General features: G+C 36.4%; 4 protein-coding genes and 1 long non-coding RNA gene across 7 annotated transcripts in view; 2 read left to right on the top strand and 3 right to left on the bottom strand.

The window, feature by feature from the left end:
• LOC100638243 (dnaJ homolog subfamily B member 6-like) overlaps window positions 1-2805 on the top strand; it is a 3609-nt gene extending 804 nt beyond the window's left edge. The window contains exons 4-9 of one of the 2 annotated variants that reach the window (XM_003382585.3): window positions 510-549; window positions 614-702; window positions 752-857; window positions 926-1012; window positions 1092-1203; window positions 1249-1360. In XM_003382585.3, coding sequence (XP_003382633.2) covers window positions 510-549; window positions 614-702; window positions 752-857; window positions 926-1012; window positions 1092-1203 — 434 coding nt within the window. In that variant the 3' untranslated portion in view covers window positions 1249-1360. Of the gene's footprint in view, window positions 1-509; window positions 550-613; window positions 703-751; window positions 858-925; window positions 1013-1091; window positions 1204-1248; window positions 1361-2541 lie in introns of those variants that run through there. The other variant, XM_019995588.1, reaches the window with a different exon arrangement.
• LOC109581476 (uncharacterized) lies at window positions 1323-2305 on the bottom strand. Its single transcript, XM_019995600.1, has 5 exons — window positions 2202-2305; window positions 2048-2125; window positions 1648-1797; window positions 1546-1597; window positions 1323-1484 (listed from the first exon to the last, which is right to left on the bottom strand). The coding sequence occupies exons 1-5, from the start codon at window positions 2281-2283 to the stop codon at window positions 1454-1456; spliced, it is 393 nt and encodes a 130-aa protein (XP_019851159.1). The 5' UTR covers window positions 2284-2305; the 3' UTR covers window positions 1323-1453.
• LOC100638116 (uncharacterized) lies at window positions 2768-3363 on the bottom strand. The gene is made up of 3 exons (XR_898143.2): window positions 3109-3363; window positions 3007-3057; window positions 2768-2941 (listed from the first exon to the last, which is right to left on the bottom strand). It is a non-coding gene; the product is annotated as an uncharacterized LOC100638116 (long non-coding RNA).
• A 60-nt stretch (window positions 3364-3423) lies between these two features.
• LOC109581451 (uncharacterized) lies at window positions 3424-6167 on the top strand. Of its 2 annotated transcripts, none has more exons than XM_019995567.1 (4): window positions 3424-3518; window positions 3650-3936; window positions 4059-4183; window positions 4924-6167. In XM_019995567.1, exons 2-4 carry the CDS (start codon window positions 3698-3700, stop codon window positions 6054-6056), a joined length of 1497 nt encoding a protein of 498 aa, XP_019851126.1. In that variant the 5' UTR covers window positions 3424-3518; window positions 3650-3697; the 3' UTR covers window positions 6057-6167. The 2 variants fall into 2 exon arrangements, with proteins under 2 accessions (XP_019851126.1, XP_019851120.1); XM_019995561.1 differs by having other exon boundaries at window positions 3424-3538.
• On the bottom strand, window positions 6142-8684 carry LOC105312152 (uncharacterized protein C10orf67, mitochondrial-like). Its single transcript, XM_011404570.2, has 17 exons — window positions 8508-8684; window positions 8243-8455; window positions 8133-8184; window positions 7914-8059; window positions 7728-7824; window positions 7537-7675; window positions 7432-7490; window positions 7312-7377; window positions 7203-7268; window positions 7042-7152; window positions 6889-6986; window positions 6759-6824; window positions 6618-6705; window positions 6505-6561; window positions 6412-6457; window positions 6327-6360; window positions 6142-6267 (listed from the first exon to the last, which is right to left on the bottom strand). The coding sequence occupies exons 1-17, from the start codon at window positions 8645-8647 to the stop codon at window positions 6204-6206; spliced, it is 1542 nt and encodes a 513-aa protein (XP_011402872.2). The 5' UTR covers window positions 8648-8684; the 3' UTR covers window positions 6142-6203.
• Window positions 8685-8816: the final 132 nt, after the last annotated feature.

The raw sequence follows: 8816 nt of genomic DNA, 5'->3' as shown, positions 1-8816 counted from the left end.
AGAGACACTGGAAGATACAAAGGACCTTAATATGTCTTTAAATAGAAGCCCGTTATGTGTTTATGGTGACGAAAACGATCCGGCTGTTAGGAACATTTTACCGTGGCACTTCTTAACAATTGTTAAAGAGTTTTCCATTTTTCCTAGCTTCTCTAACTCGGTGTAAAGCAAGCCCTTTCACCATCTTTTACATGTTCAATTATATCTATGCCAATTTAGACCTAGTTTAATCCATGGTTCTATCGAACTGCTCAAAATGGGATCTTGTATGGTTTATTTATGCAGACTTGAGTCTAGAGAAGGAGCCTGAAGGAAACTGATTTGTATCATCTTTCAGCCCAAGAAGCACTATACAGCACATTTTTAAATAGCCAAATATAAATGCAAGCATTGAGCTCCACCCAGCCCCACCCAAGCCATAGAAGTGTACACCAAAAAGAGTGTTGGATTGGTCCTGACCCTCCTTCTTTGCGAGGGTCAGGCCCGCCTGACTACAACAATCCCTGTAGGTGGTTTTGGAGGACATGCAGCTGCAAGCGATATATTTGAGTAAGTATGAAGATAGAAGAAATAAATATGCTTACTGCAATACCATTACTTTCTCTCTTTGTAGGCAGTTCTTTGGAACGAATGATGTATTTGCTGCATTTGACAAAATGTTTCAAGAAATGGGAGGTGGCCTTGACTTTGGAGATGATTTCTGTTAGTACATGTACATGCTAATTATACTTTATTATTTGCATCTTTTTAGTTTCTGATGGGAGATCTTCTGGTCGTAGCAAAGGTGCTGGAGGATTTGGTGGATTTGGCATGGGATTCGGGTCAGGTTTCTCGTCATCAAGTCTCTTTGACTCACCGTAAGCATAAATGTACATGCATACATTATGTATGACATGTTAATACATAATATAATTATCATTCCTAGGTTTGGTGGGGAGGTGACAAGTAGTGGAGGTACTTATGTCTCAACCAGCACCAGGACAGTGAATGGAAAAACAATTAAAACAAAAACGTGAGTTAATAACTTATCATTGAACTTAGTAAAAATGTTGTATAAATAATATAAATACCCTAATTGCTTTTGTATACAGCACTAAAAGAGGTGGAGATACAATAATCGAAGTGACAAAAGATGGTGTTTTAACAAAGAAGACAATTAATGGGAAAGAACAAGCCATTACTGGAGGGAGAATAAAAAACTAAGTGAGCGCGTTCTGTTTTAAATAACACTCTTATTATACTTTGTAGTATTTTCATGTCATCTCTTGCAAAGTGACTATAAAGACTTGAACATTGCGTATTGTAATTATTTTAATACATTGTTGTGGCAAAGAAATACGGAAATAATTAATAATAGTAATTAATAATTTTCACACTATATAAGGAAAATCCTAAATTTAAATTCTAATAATAATAACCAAATGTTTTTCTTGTATTTCCTGCCTATGCATCCCTAAATTATGGGTGCGGCCAAAAAAGGTGCCCTAAAATTAAAATGGAGGTGATTATACAGAGCATTAATTTCTTTATCAATGCACCACTTACAAATATCTATTCCTTGGATTTGGTTGCCAATCTGGCAAGAAATGCTGCAGCGCTAAATAAAAATATATTAACTAATATTCATAGGATAGTATTTTTCATTACTTCGGATAGACTGTTGGATTCCTCTTTTAAAGCAATGAGCTAAATATTCCATCCTGTTAGCTGTTACCACAGCATATTCCATCCTGTTAGCTCTTACCACAGCATTTAATTGTAAAAAGTTCTGTCCAATTTTAAGTGCAACTTCACCATCTAAAAAAATTATTAAAAAACCAACAATGTATATATATCAGATCTCATCTATAGTAGTAGTAGTAGCAGCTTATAAAAACAGCATTCCATAATAAAGAGGGGATGGATAAAAAATATACAGATATACTGTGATCAAATTACAAAACTAGTAGTGATAAAACAAGCAACAAGTAGATTTATGGTATATATCAATAATGGTGTCATACAAGCCCGCCCTAGCCTAGGGTAGGACTAGGACTTATTCACTTACCAATAACATTGTTGCCTAAATTGGAAGAGAAAACGAGGTGTTCTGTTCCAAACACCCTCTTGTCTGTCTCCAAAGCAGCTATAGAGTTTATTTCAGTAATTCACAGATATAGTAAAGAAAGCAGTACACGTGCGACTAGGACTTCTTCACTTACCAATAACACTGTTGCCTAAATTGGAAGCGAAAGTGAGGTGTTCTGTTCCAGGCACCCTTTCGTTTGTCTCCAAAACAGCCATAGAGTTTATTTCAGTAATTCACAGATGATAATAAGAGTAAATACTAAATACACGTGTGAGAAGGTGTGACAGTGTATTTAATACGTAAACGGCTCACGTGATCCCATAGCAATGAATGAAGAATTTCTATAAATAGAAATTGTGAATAACTTATTAATAAATAAGTTAAGAAATAACTTATCATTAAACAATTATTTTTAGAAAAAATGTACATGTATGAGTAATATCAATAACTTATGTGTTTTTGTATATATAAAGCACTAAAAAAGGTGGAAACACAATAGTTGAAGTGACAAAAGATGGTGTTCTAATAAAGAAGACAATTAATGGCAAAGAACAAGCCATTGCTGGAGGGAGCAGTGGAAGAATAAAAAATTAAGTGAGCAAATTCTGTTCTTGAACAACATCCTTATTATTCTTATTATAATTTGTTGTATTTTCATGTCATCTCTTGCAAAGTGACTATAAAGACTTGAACATTGCGTATTGTAATTATTTTAATACATTGTTGTGGCAAAGAAATACAGAAATAATTAATAATAATAATAATAAACTATAACGAAAAAATCCTAAATTTAAATTCTAATAATAATAACTAAATGTTTTTGTATTTCCTGCCTATGCATCCCTAATTATGGGTACGGCCAAAAAAAGTGCCCTAAAATTAAAATGGAGGTGATTGTACAGAGCATAAATTAATTTATTTATAAACGCACTACTTACAAATATCTATCCTTGGATTTGGTTGCCAATCTGGCAAGAAATGCGGCAGCACTAAATAAAAATATACTAATTAATATTCACAGGATAGTATTTTTTCATTACTTCGGATAGACTGTTGGATTTTCCACTTAAAATAATGAGCTACATGGTCCATCCTGTTAGCTGTTACCACAAGATTAGAATGTGAAAAGCTCTGTCCAATTTTAAGTACAACTTCACCATCTAAAAATGTATCAGATCTTATCCATAGTAGTAGCAGCTTATAAAAACAGGACTCCATAATAAAGAGGGGATGGATAAAAGCTATACACATACTCTGATGTAATTACAATTAGTGATGAGTAGTGATAACAAGCAACAAACATGACATCACTACAAGCTCCGCCCTAGCCTTGGCACTTCTTCACTTACCAATAACATTGGTGCTTAAGTTGGAGGAGAAAGTGAGGTATCCAAACACCCTCTCATTTGTCTCCAGAGCAGCCATAGAGCTTCTTTCAGCAAGAGATGAGGTATAAAAGGAATAAAGAAAGTGAGAAACCAAGCAGCACACGTGTGAACACACCTCTAAAACACACCTCTATAGGGTGTGCACGTCCTTGCCCATATCTTTATTTTAAGTTTTTAACCTCCTCCACTTCAGGCTGGCAGGCCCCGCCATTCGAGCCGCCATTTACACAGATAAGGCTAAATGGTTTTGGTAAAAATGAGTAGCAATCCTTTTAGTCATCCCTCGAGAGAGAAAATGACACCAAGGCCATCTCCTTTTCCTCAGACATCATTCGAGAATCCTATCCTCCTCAGCTCCCCATCTTCCAGTGAGGATGAAGAAGATGATAAAGGAATGGATAATGGAGGCCTGGATATGAAACAGAACTCTCTTAATCGTAGCTCAACCAGTTCACATGGAGACTCTACAAGATCAGAAAAGTACGAGGAACGTCATTAGCAATGGGGGTGTGGTTTTTTTGATTATAATTAATTAAAATTTTGGGTTTTTTAGGAACTAAAATTTCTCATCAAAGTTTCATATTTGTTAATTATAATGATAGGTTTACTCTCACTGGTGACTTCTCGTCTGATATTTATGTATCAGCTACATCAGGATCCAGTGATGAGGAGCAGTCATTAACGTGTCAGCCTCTCTCTAATCTTAGGAACCTCATCTCAAAGAAAAGTAAGTTTAAGTTTTAGGCAAAAGATTAGTAATAACAACATGTAATTAATAATATCATGGCTTTGATGTACTAGTCTGGGTCAGTATCCAGTTACTAATTATAATTAATTTTATTGATCAGAAACCAGCAAAGAGAGTGTTAGAATGTCGTATGCCAGTTGTACTAGCATGCCCATGTAGTATTGGTGTGAGTAATGGGATAATAGTAATAGTAGAGTAATCTTGTGTATTATTGATTAATAGTAATTCTTCATTTTTGAAATTAAAATTGGATTATTAGGAAATTTTTATAAATTTAGCCAAAGACCGCATACTATTTCACCACAAAATCTTCATTTATTTTTTTAATATACATGTATTTACATGTATGTTGCTTAAAATTTTGAGTTGATTCCGATTAAATTCCAGAATCTGGCCAAAGTCCCTGTACTTTGACCAAATTTTAACAAAAATTAAAAGGAGAGAATTCTTCATTTTTAATAATTTCTCCTGGTGCATATACATGTTCTTATGTTGTGTAGAAAATTTGAGCTGATTCCAATCAGATTTGGATTTTTAATGAATTTTTAAAGTTGCTCCTAATCAAGCCAAAGCACCATATACTATGATACTTCTTAGTACTATAGTACATGGTACTTCATCAAAATGGTTAGGAGAGAATTCTCTATTTTTATTAACCTATGCATTGATAGTACACCCAAAGTTATACTTTCTTTTTTAATGTACATGTATACATCCAGGGTCTTCTAATTATTCTGCTGTAATGCCTGATAAGCCAGTGGTCATGTTGAGCGACTTAACTTCATCATCTTCCTCTGACTCGTCTTACAATCCATCAGATAGTTCTTCTGATGAATCTCTCTCTTGTAATGGTCTCTCTGCTCCTCTCTCATCATTTATTGTTAACATTCCTCTTAATAAAATCAATCTATCAAAGACTAACACTAATAAAGCAAGCACTCCTCCTTTGACAAGCATGAAAGGGAAAAGACCACTTGCCTTGAGTCACTTTGCTACGGTTAAGAAGAGAGCTGTCAATGATGCTTCAAAGGTCAGTCCTGGAGCTGGTGTTGCTTCTGTATTGCAGCTCAAGCCCCCACTAGCTCTTAAACTAACCAAATCTCCTACTGGTAACAATTGGCACTCGATGATTAGTCCACCCCAAGCTAGCCCCTCTTTAGTTCCTTCTGTTTCTCCTACTAATGCAACCCCAGGGAAGGTCTTACCTTCTAAAAAGAAAACGCCTCCCCAGAAAGGCAAATCTTTGTCTCCAGTCAAGTCCCATTCCCCCTCTCTTTCTTTGGGTGACATGATTTGCACGGAGAGGAGAAGAGCTCATGCTGATGCTAGACTCCTAATAGAGAGCCACCTAATGATGGAGGACGACTTGTCATCTGTTACCAGTAATTCTAGTTTAATTACCAATAGCTCTAATAGTAATGGACATGCAAGAGTGACGTCATCCACTCCTCAGCCACCACCGGCACCCACTAGTCAAACCACAGCATCAGCCGTAAAACCTACCAACAAGCCTCGTGGAAAGTTGAAAGCTAAAGGCTCTAAAACAAGGCACCACAAACGCAATACTGGGAAGCAGCTGACTAATATCAAGGACATCAAGTCGACGATATGTTTCGAGAAGCTTTTCGGTTCTCTCTCTCCGAGTCTAAGGCTAGTAAAAGGGGAGCTACAACCAGTTCACTCTCTCTCTTTAAAGGATATAGCCATTGTGCCAGCAAACCATCCAGTACACAATTGGAGGATTGGCAAAGCTGTACCGAAATCTAAACAAAAGACGCGTAACTGTGATAAGACAGAGCCTCTCCCCTCCACCTCACCAATCAGCTCTTCCCTAATACCACCCTCCTCTTAGTCCTCATTTTAATTTTGTTCTCCTTTGTATACTTTTATTGTGTACAGTGTGTGTTTTTGTGTGTATTTTATGATATAAAATCATCTCAGTTTTATGATGATATTAAAATAATCTCACAATCTATTATACAGAGTGTCTCTGGTTCACTCATGCTTGCATTGGTTGCGTGGAGTTTGGTGGCTTTGATTCGTCAAAGTGTACACTCTTGGATCTTGAAAATGAATGCCATGATTATAATTATTATTATTGATTACAATGTACATAATATACCTTGTGAATAATTGTTCTGGTACAGGACTTGAACCTATTATGACAGCATAATGTAATGCAGTGGGTACTATGTACATGTACTTACTTTCTTGTTGCACAATTCGTGTCGGTGGTCTTCTTTCTGATTTTGTCTGTGATGATTGTGAAAATTATTTTGTGTTTAAAGCCATGCACTTACTGAAGGATCTGGTATAACTGGTATATGTACGCTCTCTCGTCCAGCCCTACCAGTGCTCTGTGTGTATAATCATTGTTAGTGTAAAGTCTGATGATAAAAATGTAATAACTTACAGCATATCCCACAGTAGCATGGTGTAGATGAACTGATTGTCTTTCTAGTGTGTGTCTTAGATGAAGCTCGTTCTTTAATGATTGAAAACTGTATATTATTGTCATAATCTTATTGCAATCAGTTACTCCATATCCACTCACTTTTTCTTCATGACTGCCATTTTTAATTCCCATACTTTGTTAACTCTTTCCAGCTCTTTGTTCAGCCTGTAAAGACAATGTGCATTGGTTGTAGAATGGCAGCTAAAAATACATGAACATGTACATGTACCTCTGTATTTCATGTTTTTGTTGCTGCTCTATTTCTTCAAGGCGTTCCAACTGCTTCAATAGCTCTTTGTCTCCAAGCACAGTTGGTTTCTTATTTGCCTGTGTTGTTGCATTGATGCATTATGCCTCTCTCTCTCTCTCTCTCCCTCTTTACTTCTAATAATAATTCATCTTCTTTTGCTTTCCTTTTTGAAATTTCCTCTTGGAATTTTGCCTGATCTTTCATTCGTTGCATGTCTGCTTGCTCCTGTGCCTTTTGCATAGCCTTAAGTTGAATAATTTTTGTCATTGCAGACAATTATACAATATCTTTACCTGCTTTGTGGCTGCTTCCATTTTCTCTTTTAGTTCCTTTTCCATCACTGCCAAACGATTCTCAGCCTGTATGTGCATAGATATTATTATAGAGTACAATTCCTGCTACCATTTTAGCTGCTTTTTCTTGCTCCTCCATTATTTTTTTCTTGTAGCTGTCTGAATCTTTTTCAAGCTGTGCATTAAAAGCAAATTTACATGTATTATTACAAAAATTTCATAACCGAACCTGGCTGTACTTTTCTTTCTGGTCTTCTAAGTGCCTAGTCATTTTATCGAGCTGTTTCTCTATACATTATTTCATAATTGACTCCAATAGCTTATTTGTGCTCACTTAGTCTTATATTTTCATCTTCTTGTGTAGCCAGCTCAATTTTAACCGATCCCAGCTCATCTTCCAAGTATGCAATCTTCACATTGAGCGATTCTACCTCTTCTTCACTTATTCCAACAGGAATAGGTGACTCTGAAGGCTATATACAATTAAATAATTATGCATGCATGAGGATACATGCTTTTGCTCACTTCTTTCTTGCTTAATCCTGCTTGTTCTTTCAATTTTGCTTCAAGATTCTCAATTTGTACTTCCTGTTGTCTCAGTAATAGATTTTTCTCTGAAAGTCTACATTAACAATAATGTAATGTTAATGTTCATGTGTACATACATACAGTGTAATTTTGCCCCCCCCTCAAGTTGGTTTCCTAGCTCACTCTTTTTTTATTTCCTCCATTGCTGAGTTATTAAATCCCAGCTTTCCTGCCAGCACACTGTCGTAATATGCTTTATATTCTCCAGCAATCCTGTGTATAGCGTTATCAAGCTGCATTTGAAAACTCTTCCTCAATTGGTTGATTTTCTGAAATTGATTGAAGCCAGGGAAGGTATTAGATAATACTAATGAATATCATGTTATAATAAAGATAACTCACTGTCTTGTTTTGTTTCTCAAGCTCGTACATTTTTTCATTCACTCTACAATACCTATCATGATGCAAGTCATACATTAACAGTTTGCTCTGTACATAGTGTATTTACTTACAGTTCTGTGGATCGGTCTGTAATCTGTTGCTCATAATTGGCTCTCAACATGTTGGTGGTAAATGCAAAGTCTTTACGCAGCTTTCCGGCATCTTGTACCAGGACCTGTAGCACTTCAATTTCATGCTGCAAGTCGACCATTTCTGTTTCCTTAGTCTGAGTCGCATGATCCCTCACACTGTAGCCTACCTTACGCTGCAGGGCTATAGAGGGTCTGTGGATAATAAAAGGGCTCATGCAATGGTTAAAAGTGTTTCCACCATTACTTGTATTTGAGCATTCCGTTTATGTCCATTCTCTGTATGTTGAGGTCTATCTGAGGTATGATAGGCTTGGGTAGGTTTGGAAGCTCTTCAAAAGGTGTCTCGCTGTCTCTCTGAGGAGACTGCCGGCGAGAGGAATCCATATTCTCTCTCTCGCTGCACGCGACCAGTTGTGCTGCAAATGTTTATTAGTCGTCATGGTAACTGTAATGGAATCCCGTTGCCATGGTATTTTATCATAACAGATAAACAAGACCCGGGAGTTTTGACGAGCTACGCCCACATTTTCTGCAGCATTTTGCAAATCATACT

Source organism: Amphimedon queenslandica, unplaced genomic scaffold (assembly GCF_000090795.2).
Source record: "Amphimedon queenslandica unplaced genomic scaffold, v1.1 AMPQUscaffold_13520, whole genome shotgun sequence".
Classification (NCBI taxonomy): domain Eukaryota; kingdom Metazoa; phylum Porifera; class Demospongiae; order Haplosclerida; family Niphatidae; genus Amphimedon; species Amphimedon queenslandica.
The sequence above is the reverse complement of the archived record's forward strand: the minus strand, read 5'-3'. Positions and strand labels throughout refer to the sequence as shown.

Excerpts from the sequence above, each read along its gene's own strand:
- LOC105312152 (XM_011404570.2), bottom strand. The coding sequence starts at position 8,647 with ATGGATTCCTCTCGCCGGCAGTCTCCTCAGAGAGACAGCGAGACACCT. Across the intron at positions 7,491-7,536 it reads AGATGAAAATATAAGACTAA|AGAAACAGCTCGATAAAATG; the intron begins GTGAGCACAAAT and ends AATAATGTATAG. Across the intron at positions 6,562-6,617 it reads ATGCTACTGTGGGATATGCT|AGCACTGGTAGGGCTGGACG; the intron begins GTAAGTTATTAC and ends TTATACACACAG.
- LOC109581476 (XM_019995600.1), bottom strand. The coding sequence starts at position 2,283 with ATGGCTGTTTTGGAGACAAACGAAAGGGTGCCTGGAACAGAACACCTC. Across the intron at positions 2,126-2,201 it reads TTTAGGCAACAGTGTTATTG|CTGCTTTGGAGACAGACAAG; the intron begins GTAAGTGAAGAA and ends TAAACTCTATAG. Across the intron at positions 1,485-1,545 it reads AATCCAAGGAATAGATATTT|GGCACCTTTTTTGGCCGCAC; the intron begins GTAAGTGGTGCA and ends TTTTAATTTTAG.
- LOC109581451 (XM_019995567.1), top strand. The coding sequence starts at position 3,698 with ATGGTTTTGGTAAAAATGAGTAGCAATCCTTTTAGTCATCCCTCGAGA. Across the intron at positions 3,937-4,058 it reads GACTCTACAAGATCAGAAAA|GTTTACTCTCACTGGTGACT; the intron begins GTACGAGGAACG and ends TTATAATGATAG. Across the intron at positions 4,184-4,923 it reads GAACCTCATCTCAAAGAAAA|GGTCTTCTAATTATTCTGCT; the intron begins GTAAGTTTAAGT and ends GTATACATCCAG.